This window comes from Syngnathus leptorhynchus, chromosome 15 (assembly GCF_054491065.1).
Source record: "Syngnathus leptorhynchus isolate UIUO chromosome 15, UIUO_Slep, whole genome shotgun sequence".
Lineage (NCBI taxonomy): Eukaryota > Metazoa > Chordata > Actinopteri > Syngnathiformes > Syngnathidae > Syngnathus > Syngnathus leptorhynchus.
Window position 1 is genome coordinate 9434064 of NC_141209.1, and position 20045 is coordinate 9454108.

At 45.2% G+C, this 20045-nt stretch overlaps 3 protein-coding genes across 7 annotated transcripts; 2 read left to right on the forward strand and 1 right to left on the reverse strand.

The window, feature by feature from the left end:
- Positions 1-301: 301 nt before the first annotated feature.
- On the forward strand, positions 302-5735 carry pgrmc2 (progesterone receptor membrane component 2). The gene is made up of 3 exons (XM_085932306.1): positions 302-760; positions 4174-4329; positions 4502-5735. Exons 1-3 carry the CDS (start codon positions 406-408, stop codon positions 4597-4599), a joined length of 609 nt encoding a protein of 202 aa, XP_085788432.1. The 5' UTR covers positions 302-405; the 3' UTR covers positions 4600-5735.
- A 1032-nt stretch (positions 5736-6767) lies between these two features.
- Positions 6768-10793, reverse strand: vps29 (VPS29 retromer complex component). The gene is made up of 4 exons (XM_085932664.1): positions 10693-10793; positions 7678-7869; positions 7343-7578; positions 6768-7109 (listed from the first exon to the last, which is right to left on the reverse strand). The coding sequence occupies exons 1-4, from the start codon at positions 10693-10695 to the stop codon at positions 6992-6994; spliced, it is 549 nt and encodes a 182-aa protein (XP_085788790.1). The 5' UTR covers positions 10696-10793; the 3' UTR covers positions 6768-6991.
- A 185-nt stretch (positions 10794-10978) lies between these two features.
- On the forward strand, positions 10979-16364 carry eif5 (eukaryotic translation initiation factor 5). Of its 5 annotated transcripts, none has more exons than XM_085932182.1 (12): positions 10979-11113; positions 11705-11974; positions 13132-13411; positions 13512-13593; positions 13895-14067; positions 14140-14251; positions 14315-14445; positions 14518-14679; positions 15079-15240; positions 15343-15507; positions 15637-15777; positions 15889-16364. In XM_085932182.1, exons 3-12 carry the CDS (start codon positions 13340-13342, stop codon positions 15985-15987), a joined length of 1299 nt encoding a protein of 432 aa, XP_085788308.1. In that variant the 5' UTR covers positions 10979-11113; positions 11705-11974; positions 13132-13339; the 3' UTR covers positions 15988-16364. The 5 variants fall into 5 exon arrangements, with proteins under 5 accessions (XP_085788308.1, XP_085788309.1, XP_085788307.1 ...); XM_085932183.1 differs by having other exon boundaries at positions 11107-11222; XM_085932181.1 differs by lacking the exon at positions 10979-11113 and adding an exon at positions 11212-11359.
- Positions 16365-20045: the final 3681 nt, after the last annotated feature.

Consider the following 20045-nt stretch of genomic DNA (forward strand, 5'->3'; position numbering starts at 1 on the left):
CACCAATGCAGCTGAAAGTGATTGAATTCATGCCATACCCTGATAAAAAACTGTTCCTTTAATATTTTGGAGCAGTGTATTTCCACAATGTCTTATCAAAGTCAAAGTCAGCTTTATTGTCAATCACTTCACATGCCAAGACACACAAAGAGATCGAATTTGCGTTACCCACTATCCCACGGTGACAAGACAATATAACAAAACATTAAAAAAAACAATTTATTTACTCTTATCCGAGATTGTCTCTTGGTTTGAAGTTTAATGTGATTTTCTTGGGGGCTCTCAAATACCACGTTGAAGTCACGTACGTAATGGGAATCCCGTTCTCGTCAAGTTGTCCGGCTTCTTTCCGACATCCCCGAACGCATCACGAGGCCAGGAGCGGGTAGACGCTAACCGTGCAGTATGGCGGACGATGGCGACAACTCGACCGCTCCGCTCGACACCAGCGGCGGCCAGGACGCGGCAGAGAAGCTCAGCGACGGCGGGGGGCTCGGGTTGAGCGGGATGTTGCTGAACGTCACCGTGTTGCTGGCAGTGGTAGCGGCGTGCATTTTGCTCTATCGCCGCTGGGCCAGGCGGCTCGGCGCGGACGGGGCGGCCCGGGGCGACGAGGCCTCGGCACTCCCCAAGATGAGGCGGCGGGACTTGACGCTGGAGCAGCTGCGCGAGTACGATGGGCTCCGGAACCCCCGCATCCTCATGGCCGTCAATATGAAGGTGTTCGACGTGACCAGCGGAAGGAAGTTCTACGGGAAAGGTGCGCAGACGCTTTGCCGCCTTGCGTGTCTCTCGGCTTCTATGTCCTCAAGCAGACAGTCGGGCGTAAAGTTGCTCTGTGAATTGGGGGCTTGCTTCGCTCGTTTTTGGGGGGCTTTTGTCTTGTTTTGAATGGGGTTACCGCGCTGGATGCTAACGAGTTAGCACGGCCACTCGGAGACTTTGGTGACGTTCGCTGACGTCTTCATTCGCACAAATGTGCGTTTTTAATTAAGAGACGTGACTAATTACGTGTCAACAATTGGGCGTAGAGTCGTTTCCCAGTCTATCAACAACTCGTTCCGTTTTGATGGAAGTGAGCCATTTTTCAGGAATACATTATTAGCAGCGGGAGCACCTGGAGACTCGTAATCATGTTTCAACAAAGCACACTTTGAAAAGATACGTTTCAATGTACTACGTTTCAAAGTGCAACATTTGACAATTCACATAGCAACAGAGGCGCCAAGTTCGAGTTGGAATGCTAACGTTAGCGTGTTAGCTCGTTGACGTGCACACGTTTGTGAGCTGTTGGCGGTTGTCAGCACACTGACTGCCTTTTATGTGTTGATGACCTGACTTCAAAATGAATCGCGCCTACTTGTGTTGAAACCACAACTGTATCTTAAAACCACAAATAGAGTGACCAGATTTTGGTTTCTGAAAAAGGGGACACCTTTTTTTAGGAGGGGGGGGGGCATTTGTTTTTTTTTTTATTATCATATGTTATGACACAAATGTGTATGACACAAATGACATGATGTTCGTATAGCAATTGCATTTATTGGCCCAAATAACTCAAATGCAAAAACAAAAAGATATTTACACTAACAAAAACATGTGTATACTGACATTTTCGAGTTTTACAGTGGTACACTAAGTAAAAAAAGACAAGAAATACAGCCATCGGTGCAGCATTTGACGAAGAAAAAAACGGCTCCTCTTCAGTCCTCTTGCTGAGTACGTTGGCACCTTTATTTGCTTCAGACACGTAAGTGCCTGCATTGCATGTCAAGCAAGCACTCGGCTTCATGAGGATCACGAACGACCCTGTCGAAAGTGTGGGAGTTTTTTATTCAACTTCTCCGTGAACGTGCATTTTCGTTTGGGCTTTGCTTGTAAACACTCGGTGTAGATTGGCCAGCCCACCCTACTTCGTAGCAGTGACTAGATTTGAGAAGGGTGTGACCTATTTGGAAACGATACAGAAAAACCTGGAATTAAGTGAAATGGAATGGAGTGGCAATTCTATTGACAATGTATTGTAAAGTAACCCACTTATCCTACAAGCCTATTTTTGAAGCCTAACCAGTAAAGCTACCATGAAAGTGCAACTGTGAAACCCTGGATAACAATTCTGCTTATTCTACCTTGCCTTGAAACAGTCCATTAAAACACCAAACCTTCCAAGTATTCTGAAGCCAACCCGTCCTCTCTGCGCTGGATGTTTTCAATATGAAGCTTTGTTTTCTGTTATATTTTGACATTGTAGAATGTCCCTAAAGTTGAAGATGTGATGCTTTGTTTTCTGGTTTTTATTTAATGACAAGAAGCGCTTCATTAAAGAGCAAAGATGCCTTGTAGCGCATTCCAATGCGACTCTGACGTTTCTTTAAAGCCCAGGTATCACAGTAAAGTACTGTATTCTACTGTTTTACTCATGTAATTGCGGTCTATATAAAGTGGAACAGTGACGCTTTTGTCTAAATTCCTCGTTTTGATACCGTCAGTCTTTTCTACTTGTACTGAGGTGCGGCTCAGAGCAAGCGTTTTAGTGCGGTCTCTTTAAATGCAAATGAGATACATCACACCACTCAGGCCACAAGATGTGCGCCTCCTTTTCCGGTCAACATTTGTAGTTTTTTAAGATGAGGAGGTAGCTTTACTTTTTTTTTTTTTATTTAGTTTATTTTGATTGAAAGATGTCAACAGAAGACTTGACACGTAATAAAATAAATCCCCTCACAATATTTATAAACGTTTTGTAAACGCACTGCAGTCAAACGATGAAGTAAGCCAATGCTAGAGTTAGCGAGAAGCTAACGAATGCGTTAAACACATTGTGTCACCCAAGAATAATACAGCACCTTCGATGCAATTCATCTGATACAACTCAAAATAGACCCACAAGAAGTGAAAACATAGAGCATTGATGCATCCAACAACGGGACATTTTGATCTCTCCACTTGGGCATCCTTGAGTTGTTTGGACTACAAAAGTCTCACTGAATAATAAACAAGGTGGATTAGTTTTAAGCATGGCAGATTTGCTAATCCGCCATGTCTCCAATTTTTGTTTGGCAACACCCATTACCTTGTTTGGTTTGGCCCGCCCTAATGGATGTAATGTAAAAGGTAAAAAAAAAAATAAAATCATAGAAAACAAAGAAATCTGAACAGAGTAGAAAACAGCCTCCCAAAACGATCATAACTATCTCTGCAGGACCTGGAAGGATATATTACACTTTTCTACATTCCTGGAAACTCCAGATACACAAGAAAAATGATTTTAACAGCAAAAGAAGTCGATTTTCCATGATGCGTGTTCTTTAACACTTGATGTACCTTCACTCTGCAACTCAAAGTTCTTTCTGGATTTTAAATAAGTGAACAGCAGGATGATGGTACGTGGATTCTTAAGTATTTTTCAGTCTTTGAACTAAAGTGAGCGGAACCAAGTATGCTGCGTGATTGAATGTGAACGTGCAGATGGAAAAAGTGTCAGCAAATGTTTATCTTTACACTTTGGGCACATCTAATCTGCAAGCTGATAATGACACATGCTTCACTGGAGCGCGTTTGCTTGCGTGTGCGATGTCGAGCGTCCCATGGCTCCTTTGTGCACTTTGTAGAAAAAATCGGCACAGTCTGGCACCAAACTTTTGCGAGGTCTTTGAAATGGCCCAACGGTGACGCGCCCTCTCCAACTTGAGGCGATATTTGCACTGGGTAGCACGTCCGCCTCACAGTTAGAAGGGTGCGGGTTCGATTCCACCTCCGGCCCTCCCTGTGTGGAGTTTGCATGTTCTCCCCGCGTGGGTTTTCTCCGGGCACTCCGGTTTCCTCCCACATCCCAAAAACATGCTTGGTAGGTCGATTGAGCACTCCAAATTGTCCCTCGGTGTGAGTGCGAGTGCGAATGGTTGTTTGTCTCTGTGTGCCCTGCGATTGGCTGGCAACCGGTTCAGGGTGTCCCCCGCCTACTGCCCGATGTGCTGGGATAGGCTCCAGCACACCCGCAACCCGTGTAGGGACTAAGCGGTTCAGAAAATAGATGGATGAATTACCGATGACCTTGGCTGATTACTTAAAAATATGTTTAGCATGAATCCAAAAATGTCTCTGTGCGCTTCACTTTGTGTTGCAATGATAATGGGAAAACGGATTTGTGATTTTGTGTTTTTGCCACCTCAGAGGGTCCGTATGGCGTGTTTGCGGGTCGCGATGCATCCCGAGGCCTGGCCACCTTTTGCCTGGGCAAAGGCGCTCTGAAGGACGAGTACGACGACCTGTCAGACCTCAGCGCTGTCCAGATGGAGAGCGTCCGAGAGTGGGAGATGCAGTTCATGGGTAAAAAAGAAAATCTCTTTTTCTTCCTGGAACATCATTTTTGTTTAGGGCTCAAGTGTAAATATAAATGTAAAAAAAAAATGTAGTGGAATTTTAATTTGATGGTAACTGAAAAATAAAAATTGAATAAACTCCCTTCATTCTTTCAATTGTATTTTATTTTGCTTTTCAGAGAAATACGACTACGTGGGCCGGTTGCTGAAGCCCGGTGACGAGCCCTCCGAGTACACGGACGAGGAGGACGTCAAGGAGCACCCCAAACACGACTGACTGGTTCCTTGCTCTCTAATTTCCTTGCTTCCTTCCCCCTTCTGAGCTCATAACCACCCAGGACCCGCCACCATCTTGGGTCTCACTCTCTGCTCTCCACCTATTCTTCTGGACGGGCTTCAGGAAACCTTCTTTTGACTCTCCCTCACATTGGCGCTTGCTTGTGACGCCAGTCAATCAGGCCATCCGCCAATCAATCACTTCACTCCCTCGGGCATAGGTGTGGCAGTACCAAAGGTGTAAGGCAGGGTGGCGCTCTCTTTTGTTGATGATGTCCAGTATCTTAGGGCGGGTGAGTGAATTGGGGGAGGGGGGGTGTCAAGGATAAGGGTCAAAGGGTAGTTGATTGGCGTTCTTAATCAATCAATTCAGTTGTTTACAAGCCAGCTACAAGTCTGTAGGCCCACCCCCAAATCCATCTTATGGTCGACTTTCAAAAAGTGAACAGTCCAAGTATTAGTCGTGCCTTATTTGCTTTGTCGTTCCTGTTGGAGAAGCCTCCCCACAAAAAAAAAGGCACATGCTGATTTGTCCAATTTATCGACTCTATATAACTAGTGCTTAGGACTCAAGTCAGTCACTCAGTGTTACTGCCATCTTCACGTAGTCCACTTTTTGTTTTTCTTCAGCCAAATCACGCCCCCCCCCCCCCCCCCCCCCCCCCACACACACACACACCACCACCAGACAGTTTCTGCCCCCCCCCCCCCTTCCATTTTCTATGTGTGTGTGTGTGTTAGTTTGGGGGAATGTTGCAGACAGTGTACATAATAAATAATATCCATGGTTTTCTTCAAGCATGTGGAACACAACCGTGAGTTTGGCCCCTTTGCCACCGCATTACGTATTTAATGTCAAGTGAGAGAGAGTGTGTGTGTGTGTGTGTGTGTGTGTGTGTGTGTGTGTGTGTGTGTGTGTGTGTGTGTGTGTGTGTGTGTGTGTGTGTGTGTGTGTGTGTGTGTGTGTGTGTGTGTGTGTGTGTGCGTGCGTGCGTGCGTGTGTGTGCGCGCGCGTGTGTGTGCGAGCGCGTGTGTGTGAGCGCGTTTGTGTGTGTGTGTGTGAGCGCGCGCGTGTGCGTGTCTGTGCGCCAGGCAGGAAGGGATTTGTTCATGCAAAATAAATGGTTTGGTTAATAATTGATTCTTTGTCTTTTGTTGCCACACAAACATTTTGGTCTCTGAAAATGTTGAAAGCAATGATTTCAGAATTGCACTGACGTCTTGCCTAACCCTCCGCGACTTCAAATCAAGCGGCATGTGCAATTGCTTGTCACTCTTCTGTTTCTTAGTTCCAGTTAGAGCAATAAATTGGCAAGCGGAAAGGCAAAGAACGAGCAGCACGTCTGTCTTGGTGGCTTGTGAGTAATTGTGCTTGAAATTCGCAGCGCTACAGATAAACCCTCACTCGGTGTCACTATTTGACTCATTAAAAAAAAAAAAAAAACGCTGTTGAAAACATTCATGATGGACACGGTTTGACCCTTATATGAAATAATTTCGAATGTTAATTACAATTTTAAACGACAGTTCAGGATATGAACCTGTCTGACATATCAATTCCGGTTAATTAATAAACTATTTTATACAATATGCACTTTCTTAAATTATTTATTAATCATAACTTATATAAGACATATTTTCTTGCAGTCCTTTTCCCAAAAATTTGTTGCTTCATATATTCCTTATTTAGTTTACTGTATAGTCATTTTCCCAAAGATTTCTCACTTAATAAATTTAGTATATTCTTTTTTCTTAATTTCAAATTATCGATTAATAAATCATGAAAAATAGAGCATGTTTTCAAAACTAGTTGCCCAATTTTACCCCTAAAATTGATTAACTGAAATATATTAATTCACTGAATTATTTGCGAAATAGTTTTTGAACACAAAATAATTGGTTAAGCAATCAATATATTTTATGAATTTTGATTTAGGTAAAATGCATTTTTTCACTTATCCAATTAAAAGTGTGAACAAGAACTCTGTCATTTTTTGAAACAAGTTTATTTTCATTTTTAAAGTTGTAAAATGGCATAACAGTAAAGGTCAATTTTGCATTTCCTATTTGAAAATAATGCTTTACAATTCAAACTTTTGTGATTCCATTTTATGATAGTAAAAATAAATCTGTGAAACTTTGATGATATAATTTCAGACAAAACGAGAGTTGAGTGAAGTCATTTATTTTGTGTAAAGGGGCAAATACGAAATGAGAAGAAAGCTAAGTTTTGTGACTAAATTTGCACGTGAAAGACGTTTGCATTCAGGACAATGACTAAACTCCACAAGCAAAAAAAAAAAAAAAAAATACCTGAACATCATGAACAATATATTACAGGGCTAACATTGCCCCTGAGTGGAAAGGAATGGAACACCATCTGGTCCTGTAGCTTAAGACTTTTTGTACTCGATTCTCTCCACTTTGACGTCATCTCCGATCAGCTGGTAGACGTACGTCACCACCGTGGACGCTTGGATGTCCATCAGTACGAACGACGGAATTATGTTGCTACAAAAAGCGGCGCAAAAAGAGTTCATGTTGCTAATAGACAATCAAAAGCAGTTTTTGTATTGTCCCAGTTTGCAGAAGCATCAGATTTTTTGACCGACCACAGACTAAATATCCATGTTGCTACAAACACACCAAACAATGGATCATGCTATAGAACATTTTGATCATGTTGCTACAAACTGAGACAACCACAACATTTCCAAAATCAACACAAGCAAACTTATCTGTACCTTTCTAGTGCGCTGTAGGCTCCGGTGGCAGATCCGGGGTTGATATAGAACTTGTTCTCGTTCTCAAAGGCCTCAAACTTGTGCGTGTGTCCCGAGATGAGGATGTCGACATCCAGCTGCCTCTGCAGCAGCGCTAGGCTGGCCATGTCCCCCCATGGGATCACCTGGTGGCCGTGGATCAGGCCGATTTTGAACTGACCCACCGTCACCACTTTTTGCTCCGGGTAGTTAAGGTTCTGGGGAAAAAAAACACGCGTAAAGTAGTTCAGGAAGCTAGTCTTGAACAGGCTTTGAATGGTTAGGCTCAGCCAACCTTTCTATTGCATCATACTGACCTCATCAAAGTCCCCGCGTACAATGTGGACATCCCCAGCAAGTGTCTTCAGGTAGTCATAGCTCTCCTTGGTGCACAGGTTTCCCGTGCAAAGGATGTGTTGAATCTTTCCTGGCACCAGAAGCTTCTTAAACTTGGCCGGCAGCGTGTTGCACCGGTGCGGGATGTGTAGATCGCCTAGCACCAGGACCAACTGTGTGAAAAGAAGATGGCTCAGATGGTGCTTGTGGGAAACTCCAAGTGGGCCACGAGAGTCTCCCTGAGGGACGCCCGGGCAGAAACACTCATTTGATTTGTAAGCAGAGTGAATTGACTGTCTGAACTACGGCTGTTAAATATTTATCACGTTGTTTTCTTACTTTGGTGGACAGCTGAGTTTCAGACAGCCAACGAGAGACCAGATGGTAGTTGTACTTTTTATTTAGACAACAACTGAACGCTAAAGCCCACAAACAACTTGTTTGGCGATACGCGACAGAGTTGGGGAACCTTGACAACACCCGGCCGGGGAACAGACCTAGCCTCTTAAGCTTAGTTGGCTCTGACTGCAGTTCATGTTTGTACCATTAGCTTGCTGAGTTAACAACCTCCTGCTGTAACATTGTTTACCTTGGAGCAGAAAGAAGTACTTGGTTCTCCATAATAACGAAATTAAAATCAAAAGTTAAATAAAACTGAACTGTACGCAACAAATTAACAGCTCATATACCACTTGGAGATTGACTGTATTAAACCCATCCATCCATTTTCTAAACCGCTTTGTCCCCACGGGGGTCGCGGGCGTGCTGGAGCCTATCCCAGCCGTCATCGGGCAGTAGGCGAGGGACACCCTGAACCGGTTGCCAGCCAATCGCAGGGCACACAGAGACGAACAGCCATTCGCACTCATACCTAGTGACAATTTAGAGTCTTCATTCGGCCTACCAAGCATGTTTTTTGGGATGTGGGAGGAAACCGGAGTCCCCGGAGAAAACCCACGCGGACACAGGGAGAACATGCAAACTCCACACAAGGAGGGCGGGAGGTGGAATCGAACCCGCACCCTCCTAACTGTGAGGGGGACGTACTACCCAGTGCTCCACCGAGCCACCTCTGTATTAAACCATAACATTCAAAAAAAAAAAAGCAAAACTAGGACAGAAAAAAATTAATGGATCATTTAATTCAACAGGCGGTCAATTGGTTCGATGGGTTGGACCGCCGTCGCACTTGGCCTGGCCGTAGGTTCCCCATCTCTGACATCCATAAAGTCATCCAGTCTTGATTGTACTTTTGTATGAGAAGAGAACGCTAATTGGGGAACAATTTTCGCACCAAATGATTGCCCAACAATTGCCTTTTTTTGTCAAAGCAGTGTGTTGAGAAGACACTTGTGAATATGTATTGTCATTAAAAAAAAAAAAAAGGCAAACGATGCATTGAAGGTTGTTCTGTTGGGTACCGCAGACCTCCAGAGTTTAGTGTTAGGCGAGAAAGAGTGGCGTCCATCGCGGGGCACTTACCCGGTGACCAGCCTGGTTGATTGGAGACAAGCAAGCGGGATGGAAGAAGGGAATATGTGCATGGATAGAATGACACAAGGAAGGAATTATTATTTCAACCAAAAAAATAAATAAATATGGTTTTGAGAGGGTTGTATCCAGAGAAAAAATGACAAGCAGTTGGGACAAGAAGGGGGTAACTGAAATTAGAAATCAAATATGAATGGACAGACAAATTAAGATTAATACAAACAAACAAATTATTTAGAATGTGATGTGATTATTTCAGTTAGTCATTGTTATAGTATAACAGGGCTTGGCAAACTGATATTCAAAAATTGACATTAGGACATTAGCTTTATCCATCCATTGTCTGAACCGCTTTGTCCCCACGGGGGTCGCGGGCGTGCTAGAGCCTATCCCAGCCATCATTGGGCAGTAGGCGGGGGACACCCTGAACCGATTGCCAGCCAATCGCAGGCCACACAGAGACAAACAACCATCTGCACTCGCACTCATACCTAGGGACAATTTAGAGTCTTCAATCGGCTTACCAAGCATGTTTTTTGGAATGTGGGAGGAAACCCGAGTGGCCGGAGAAAACCCAGGCGGACACGGGGAGAACATGCAAACTCCACACAGGGAGGGCCGGAGGTGGAATCGAACCCACACCCTCCTAACTGTGAGGCGGACATGCTACCCAGTCCACCACCAAGCCACCTATTCGCTTAATTTAATCATTTTTAAGGGAAAAACAATATTTTAAGTATGTTGAATTAATCTCTCTCAAGGCTAATAATTATGTCAAGTGTTTTACATTTTTATTACGTATTATTTCTACTTCTGTTCATTCAAATTAATTAACCAAAATTCATCATTTGCGTATCATTTGATCTCAACCAGGAACCACACTACATCATATCTCTGAATAAAAAATAAATTAAAAAAATGAATACAAGTTTTATGCAACCTGAATGAAAAAAAAAAAAGAGCGGCCATACTTTGCCCACCCCTGTTGTCGAGCAGTCATACGGGACAGTTGAACACGTTGAATTCTAATTAGCGAGCAAAATGAACAGGAAATGAACGAGTTCATGTCAAAATTAATGAAATGATCGTTAGATCGTCACCGTGCTGCATTTTGCATGAGACATGGACAGTTGAGTTTGTTAGCTTGTTAGCACGGCGAGCTAACCACTTCGGCAACACGAAAAAGTAACGTTAATGTTTATCTTCTATTGATTGAAATACCAGCACAAAGAATGCCTTGGAGGCTCGATTTAAGACTTAAGGTACGGTTATGTCATTCATTCTGACGTTTTGTGCCACTAAAGTGCAATAAAGTCATGTGACCAACGAGCCATCTCGTACTTGAGGCGTTACCAAAAAAAATCACATCGTTTTGCACCCATGCCCAACGTCGCCCGCGTGTTTGTCAAAGACTCGTCTAGAAACATCATGGGGGGAACGGCGCTCTAAAATCGTAGCGCAAATCGGCGAGATTGTTTCTTTATGCACAGTTAGTTCTCACTCACCATCTTCAAATACGCTGTCTGTGCTAGTCAAGTTGAGGAAGCGAGTACGTACGTGCGTAACGGCGTACGTACTGCGTCACGCTGTCAGCCAATGAATAACGAGAGCAAGAACCAGCCAGGCAATTTTGTGTAGTGTTTATTTCCTTTTCTGTTGTTTCAAAATAAAACTAATCTTGGAAAAAAAGTGGGATTATTTACGTGAAGACGAACTCAATACCCTTCAAGAAAATTCTTAGGAAATTTATAATACTACATATGTATTTTTATTTTACGTTTTTGAGTGCTTCAGCTTTCTAATGTGAACTTCATTTCAGCAAATTGTCAATTCCGGAAGTAATACCATATGCCTCGTCTGTAAATTTGACACATCGTTTATTCAAGCGAAGCGTGGAGCGAGGTCACTACCCAGAACATTCTAGAGGTAAGGTGTTACTACTAGTTCTTTCAGATCAGTTAAATTTACCCGATTCCTCGCGACACTGCTCATATGGTCGCAGATTGACCAATCGATTACGTCGAGCTAAAAGCAGGTTGGGCTATTATCACCCCCCTTTATTTAAACTCACAATATAGCCATTTGTTCATCGTCGACTGCTCCCAGATAGTAAACGACGTCACAGCTCTTCCCTGTTAGCCTCTGGGCTCAGGCTATTTCCTGTCGAGTTCGGTAGGAGCTATTTCCTGGCACACGTCGGTCGATTTCGCTTTTAATGCTGGATATAGGTCGTGCTAACGGTAACGCTAATTTGGAATTCTCTTTAGAGTAGTTGGCGACAACTATTTGAGACTTACTGTAATTATGCAATATCGGATCCAATATGACGCTCAAACACATGCGACACTTGCGTAACAGTCATTCGTCCATTTGGAGCTGACGCTTAAACCTCGCTGCCCATTAGAACCGACCAAGTACGGCCGACTTTGCGCTACATTTAATTGCTCTGCTCAATGTTTTGAGACAAGAACGTTATTATACAGTGGAAAATAACGCCTCTCTCACTCGGCTTTCAAGGTCTCCATTCCACAGAGGACATTTTGGGACACAGCGGCCCGCGCGTCTTGTCAAGGCTTTTGCCTCCCTTCATCGAGTCTTTCCAACCCGAGCATCTTAAAAAAAAAAAAAAAGAGAGGGGCCCCTCCTCCTTCATCATCCTCATCCTCGTCACACAGCACCCGAGAAGCCTGCTGCAATCGATACAAGACCAGCGGCAGTCATCGACACTGTTCACTGCGCCTCTTGGGACGATCAGCGTTGTGTTTATGTCTTTATTTTGCGAAAACGGTAAGTCGCAAATGCTGCGCCCGGTGTTTTCAATGAGCCTTCTCACGAGTCCTGTTTAACATGGCTACGTGCGCTATTTGATTAGTAGGCGCTATCAAAATGGCGCCTCCCCATTCGCTCGTGTGCATTGGCTGCATGACGCACTCTGCGCCAAGCTAGGCCGGCTAGGCTAATGAGCTAAGCTAACGAATCTGCCCGAAATAGCTTCTGGGATCTCATCCAGTGCCGGATTTAGTGGTGTCCGTGTGAAAATAGACGCGAGGCAGTTGAAATAGATAGTATTCGTCATCAATTTAGCATTAGCTAAGCCCTTGGTGGTTCTGGGGCTTCCTAACAGAAGCAGGCCTTGTGCGTTCATATTCCACTGCCACCCCATAACCCCTCCACACCGTTGCCCCCGCACAATGCTGGGCCTTGACAAACATGTTTACCATTTATTTTCAAACCAAAGCCACTGCGGGTAAACCGCCCATTGATTTGTTCGTTTCTTCGCACTTAATCCTGCTGCGTGTCCTCTGCCGGATCACACTGCGAGGGTGGGCGGCCGGACTCGAGTTTATTTACTTAATTGGTCAGACTCAGCACTTTCCTTTGGTGTGCGTGAGAACAGAAGCCGTCCAGCGAAGACTGTAAGCCACCAGTTTTTTTGTTTTTTTAGGTTTGAGCTCCTAAAAAGGTGAAATCAGCTGACATGACAAGCGCAGCAGGTTGGCCATACAGTCTTGAAATGGCCTCCTCTAAAATTGATTTAATTGCCCGCTAAAGCAGTAAGGTGCCTGAAATCACAGCTAACTAAAATTACCCTTTTTATGTTTATTACTTTTTGTGATGTCACACGTCTTTTAAATGCAGAGAAGCAACGATCAAGCGCTCATGCCACAGGATAAGCGTAAAATATGTAAAATGCTGCCAAGTCGCAATGTAGATCTTGAATTTGCTGGGAAAGCTAAAAGCAGTTCTGTGTCTTCAATTTGGTTGAACAATTAGCAGACATCTGGAAATAAACGTTATTATTGCCCTCACAACTGAAATATTTTTTTGCCAACCTGAAGGCTAGATGGAAAGTTGCACTTGGGTATTTTGCTTTCTTGTACTTCCCCGTCTCTAGTCTGACAGGAGTTTTCTTGGCTCCCTTTGTGTGTCTGTGTGTGTTTCAGAGCTGTTGCGCAGCCGTTGGAACCTGTGTGGTGGAAACTTAGCCTTCAAGCGGGGAGCTTGCGGCCACGGCGGCACGGCGTTTTTCATGTCAGAGACCGAGCACGCTTGCAGTCGTTTATGTCATCCCCTCTTTTCCAGACAGAAGATCCCGGAAAGTCCCCAATCACGATCCTTTTATCTCACTGATAGTAGCGCCGTCCAGCCAACATGTCTGTCAATGTCAACCGCAGCGTGTCGGACCAGTTCTACCGCTACAAGATGCCCCGTCTGATCGCCAAGGTACCCACGCAAGATGGACCGGAGTGGACGTGCCACGTTTTTATTTATTTATTTATTTATTTTTTTTAAATATGTACTGCATGTTTGTGTATTTGTTCAGGTGGAAGGGAAAGGGAATGGAATCAAGACTGTCATTGTCAACATGGTCGATGTTGCAAAGGCGCTGAACAGGCCTCCAACATGTACGTTCATCTAGTTGGATCGAGTGATGAGATTTTCACGTTCTGGACTTGACGTCATCTCGATCGAAGGCCAACAAATGTTGACCTCTTGAAAGCAAAATGAAGCGTATAACAAAACGCCACAAATGCGTCTTAATTAATGATGTTAAATAGACAATTTTTTTGTACTACTGTGGATGTTGGTGACATGATTGAGGGTTGTGATTTTTGCCGCACAAAAATAACGATACAATGTTTTGTCATGGATCATTTGAATTGAACTCTTCTGTTATTTGACTGTTCCCTTTTGTCTCTTGAGCAGACCCGACCAAGTTTTTTGGCTGTGAACTTGGCGCTCAAACCCAGTTCGATACCAAAAACGACCGTTACATTGTCAACGGCTCACACGAGGCCAACAAGCTGCAGGACATGCTGGACGGGTTCATCAGGAAATTTGTGCTGTGCGCCGAGTGTGACAACCCAGAAACCGACTTGGTAAACCATCGACCCGCTTCCGGCGCTCGGAGCTCGTCTCGCTTCTGCTTAATGCTTGCGTCTATTCCGCAGAACGTGAATCCCAAGAAGCAAACCATTGGCACGTCCTGCAAGGCCTGCGGCTACCGTGGCATGCTCGATACCAGGCACAAACTCTGCACCTTCATCCTCAAAAACCCGCCAGGTGAGACTGTGTCCTTAAAGCTGCACATCGCGGCCAAACTTGACGTTGCTTCCCTCACGCCAGAGGCCAGCGACAGCGGATCCACCACCGCCAAGAAGGAGAAAGAGAAGAAGAACCGCAAGAAGGACAAGGAGAATGGCTCAGGAAGCGGAGAGGCCGGAAACCAGGAGAACATTGACGCTCCTGACGCTGTGGTGCGTTCACCCCCGCCCCTCCCTGCCAGCTCGTGTTTGTATCGCTGCCGCTCAGGCTTGCCCGCGTTTCAGGACGGAGATGATGATGACGACGACTGGGGGGAGGAGACCACTAAGGAGGCTCAGAGGAGGCGAATGGAGGAGATCAGCGACCACGCCAAGAACCTGACGCTCAGCGAGGATCTGGAGAAACCTCTGGAGGAGAGAGTCAACCTCTTCTACAACTTTGTCAAAGTCAGTCCTTCGTCTCCTTTATGCAATCGGGCTTTTCCACTTGACTGTGCAGAAAATGCTAAAACAAACAAAAACTATTCGGTTTCTGCTTTGGTCAGTAACATGCCAGAGTGCCGTGGCGCTGCTCGCCGACGCTCGACCGCTTGCTAGCTCTCTACAGTCAACGGTCAAGCGCGATGGCGGCTTGCTCCTTCCAGCTGTGAATGTGCAACAAAGTCTGTTCCTGCAGCAGCAGAGTCTTGATTCCAAACTTGAATGCCCCCAAGTGTGTGCCCTTCAAAGGCGCTTCTTGTCAACATGTTTGTGCAGCACCGGTTGCTACTCTTTTGTGCCACTGGGCACAAAAAAAAAAAGCTGTCCGTCTTGTGGAAATGCGATGCCAGTTGTTGATGTGCGCAGCAACGGAAGGAGAACGGCACCGTGGACTCGACCGACAAGGAGATCCTGGCCGAGGCCGAGCGTCTGGATGTGAAGGCAATGGGCCCGCTCATCCTCAGCGAGCTGCTCTTTGACGAGAATATCCGCGAGCAGCTCAAGAAGTACAAGCGACACTTCCTGCGGGTGCGTCCCGATCGCGCCACTTCTCCCGCCCATCCGAGGTCACTTGAAGCAAGCGCTGAATTAGCGAAAAACTGAACAGTGCTTTGTCCTTTTTGTATTCAGTTCTGCCACAACAACAAGAAGGCTCAGAAGTACCTGCTGGGCGGCTTTGAGTGCTTGGTCAAGCTGCACCAAGTCCAGCTGTTGCAGAGAGTTCCCATCATCCTCAAGGACTTTTACGATGCCGACCTCCTGGAGGAGGACGTCATCTTTGCCTGGGCCGAGAAGGTGACACTGCTGCCTTGGGCTGCTTTCATTTTTTGTTTTGTTTTTGGGACTTTTCTCAAGGGCCCCAAGAACATTTTCAACAAGAGCAAGATGAAAATAGAAAGCTGACAGACACTTGACTGTCTGCAGGTTTCCAAAAAGTATGTCTCCAAGGAGCTGGCCAAAGAGATCCGCGCCAAGGCGGCGCCCTTCATCAAGTGGCTGAAGGAGGCCGAGGAGGAGAGTGAGGGCAGCGACGAAGACGACGAGGAAAATGATGAGAACGTCGAGGTAATCCCTCGGCCATTACGCGGTTTGAGGAGAGAGGAAGAATTTTTTTTTTTTAGGGTTTTATGGTGTGCGTAACATGCCTTTGATGATTTTTCTTTCTCTGGCCACCAGGTGGTTTATTCCTCTTCGGCACGTGAGCTCAAAGTGGAGACTGTGAAAGTGGATAAGCCGGAGAAGGAGGACGAAGACATCGATATTGATGCCATCTAAGACGCACGGACAATATAGATGACATGATGCTTTTTTTTTTTTTTTTTTTTTTTTTTTTTTTGTGTGGCTTTGACCCATGATTTTGAAATGGCTGAACCCTTTAGCTCTGGCCACCCTGTAACCAGCTGACTCCTCCCTCCCCCTTCGCTTTGAGGCATGTTCTCGTAACCTTGCGCGCTAAGCTAACTGGCTGCACATCCACTCTTCTGTCACGTTGATGTGCGTACAAGCCCTAAAATAAGACATAACTTATGTTATGTTAGGATGCTTGTTTTTGGGAGAGATTTTAATCATGCCTGTTTTTTGAGGGTCATTGCAGTGCACTTTTTTTGGTCCCTCATACTTTTCCAGTCAATAAAGAAGTGAATGTTTTGCTATCCACAACTCCTGTGTTCACTCTGATTGGGAGCCTAGAAGGGAACCTTGTACCAAAGTAAAAGTGAAATTTTACATCAAGAATAGAAAGTATTTGGACAGCTATGAAGTTTTTAGTTTGGTTTGTTGCAAAGCCAAAGCTCATTTAAAGTTAATTCATAAAGGTTTGTCTGAAGACCTTTTGGCAAGCCATGGTGCGATTGCTGCGGCTATGTAGTAAAGCAGAACAGACCCTTCAAGTCACTGCTTCTTTAACGTCTACCAATAGTGCTATTTCGCTGCTATTACTTTTGAATGTGTGATTGTGCAATTTTAGGTGAGTGGTACATTCCCGCTTATCCAATCACACTGAACAGCACTTAAGGCTTGTGTAATGGGGATTTTACCTTAGGTGCTAATTTACAGCTATGTCATGGGGCTGTGCATTTTGTGAAGTTACAAAATGGACTGTCGACTATTAGCAGATTTGACCTATTCCAGACTGGCCAGATGCCTCTCCCCTCCAAATAGTGATAGTCTCTACTAGTGATGGGTCCATGAGGCGTCGTTTATCGTTTCGACACATTGCCAAACTGTATTGATATTGTGTCGATACTGTGTCACTGAGTGCTGACACCTGCTGGACCTTAAACATACGACAGGCAACCAAGTTGACAGACTCAACTGACACTGATTTGATGACCTAGTATATACATTAATTAATTTACGTACAGCAGGTCTTTGATTGGGCGAGTGTACGAAGCCAGATGAAGCAAGAACTTTCCTATGTATTGGGCCATTCCCATCAGTCTTTTCACCCCCCCAACATCGGTCGGCTCTGGCATCTCCAAGATTGCACTGACCTTAGCTGGATCCGGGGCCACTTCGTCTGCTGTGATGGGGTGGTCTAGGAACATGATGCTGGTTTTTGCAAACTCGCACTTTTCACTGTTCCGCCTGCAATGCCTTCAGGACATTGTGTAACCTCTCATTATGCTGCTGTATGTCCTTTGCATATACCGTTATGGCCCGAATATAAGACGATGTTTTTTGCATTGAAATAAGACTGAAAAAGTGGGGGTCATCTTATATTCGGGCCCGAGACATTATACCCATTTTCACTTGTGCGCAGCGGTAAGTTAAAGGTTGTTGATATCGATTATGTCGCTTTGATCGTGTGCGTCTTTGACACAAAGTGAGTATATACATTTCATTGTTACTACTGTCCACTGTTGTGCCCTTTGTTCGATTGCGGTTTGCTTCGTGTGCGCTCCGTTTGATTGACAGCTCCGGCGCGCTCATAATCGACTATGTTGCTGTGATCGTGTGCGTCTTTGACACAAAGTGAGGATATACATTTCATTGTTACTACTGTCCACTGGTGTGCCGTTTGTCCGATCGCGGTTTGCTTCGTGTGTGCGCCGTTTGATTGACAGCTCCGGCGCGCCCCTTTAAGTTTGCCTCGCATCGTGCGAGTAGCCGTTATGCAGCGGCACGGCCACTAACGGTCGCCAGCAAATGTATTTTGGTGTCTCGATCGATGACTTATGTTTGGTGTGTTGCCGAGAGTATTTCATTTATGATTATTTATGATTATTTTTTGCCAGTAATTTAGTAAAGCAATCGAAAGTGAACCACGTCTTCCCTCCTGTGTTCTGACCGACACCCGGGGGCGAAAAGAGCATAACCATCCGAGCCAACCCCCTATACAGTCCTCAGGCTCCCCAACAAGAGCGGAAGCAGTTTGCATTATTTTATTGCAATGTTTTTCCTGATTCAGATTTGTTTCAAGACTACAGTTAGACTTCACTTTGATGGTTAATGCAGTTATTGCAAATTGTGTTGTTTTATCACAGTAGATTGGTTTATTTACATTTCAAAAACCAGAAGCCATTCATTTACAAATGTGATTGCACTTACATATTTAAATGTTCAGATATTAAGATGTGATAGACAGTTTTTGCATGATTTGAATGAGGCAAAATAACATGCTTTTTCTCTCCAATATATTGTTATAATCATTTGTTTCAGATGTAATTATTTTCTGTATAAAAATAAATTTGTTGTTCAAAAAGTTTTGTTTCAAACTTGAATCTTGAAAAAGAGGGGGTCGTCTTATAATTGGGGTCGTCTTATATTCTGTCATCTGCATGACACAGGACACCCGCACAGTCTTCCAACATGCGTGACATCCGGCGCTAAAAATGCTCCGGGGCCAATGAAATCCCGATGAAATTCCCCAGTGTATGAGAAAGGACGTGCTGAATAACCTACACGTTGGACATCAGGGAATTGTCAAGTGTAGAGCAAGAGCACGCCAGTCAGTCTGGTGGCCAGGACTGTCAGTACATATCAGTCAGCTGGTGGAAAGGTGTGACACATGTTCTCAATACAGGGCAGAGCACAGAGAGCCCTTGGTCACTACCCCAGTGCAGGAAGGACCCTGGCAGCGAGTCGCTACGGACTTGTTCTTCTGGGAGAAACAGAATTATCTTGTGATTGTGGACTTCTTCTCACGCTACATCGAGGTTGCCCACCTTAAAGTAGCCTCCGTGGAAACAGTTGTAGCCACGCTGAAGGACGTCTTCAGCTGTCACGGGACGCCGCTGACTGTGGTTTCAGACAATGGCGTTCAATTTCATGGATCGGCCTTCCAGAGCTTTGCTAAGGAGTATGGTTTCACCCACATGACCAGCAGCCCACGGTATGTGCAGGCAAATGGAGAAGCTGAGCGGGCCGTGGCCACGGTAAAAGGACTGTAGAAAGGTGGGGGCAACAAAGCACAGGCCTTGATTTGATGGTGTACTGCGCCACACCCTAGAGTGTGGCTATTCCCCTGCACAACTCCTAATGGGGAGACAAATTCGGTCCAATATACCACAACTCCAAAGACTTTAGTCCCTCCCTGGCCAAATCTGAGAGAATTCAGAAGGTTGGAGAGGGAGGCAAAGGAGGCCGGCCAACAACGCCGCTACAATCTGCGACGCAGAGCTTGCCCCTTATCTACGCTGACGTGTGGCCAAAAGGTATGGGGTGGGACCTTTATGCAGCAGGCGACAACGCCTAGGTCATACATCGTGGAGATGGACGGCGATGGAGGACAGCTAAGGAGAAACCGCGCTCACCTACGCACGCTTCAGCAACCTGCTCCAGCACCCGATATACCTCAGACAATGACACCTGAGGTGCCAGAAACAACTGTGGAGCAAGGCAATACAGGGACACACGCACACCAACCGGCTCGTGATGCTAGAGAGACTTGGGGTGACAGACATTTTGATAACACCAAGGCACCCTATGTGACTTCCTCTGGCAGAGCGTCACGCCCTCCAGTTAGACTGGATCTGTGAGAGAGAGGGGGGGGGGGGGGTGATTAATGACCATTTAATGGAAAAAAAAGTCAAGTCAAGTTTATTTGTATAGCCCTAAATCACAAGCAGTCTCAAAGGGCTTCACATAGACAACCAATTGACAATTATTCTCAAAGCATCTCCTGATCTTGGGCTCCCAAATGGGCAAGGAAAAACTCAAAAACCCCTACCAGGGGAAAAATGAGAAACCTTGAGAAGGGACCACAGATGGAAGGATCCCCCTTTCAGGATCACCAGGCTGCAATGGATGCAAAGAGGGCACATAAAAAAAGGTAATGGTGAGAAGTGAATTGCATGTGTTCTATGTTCATTAGAGAATAATTCTGATAATAT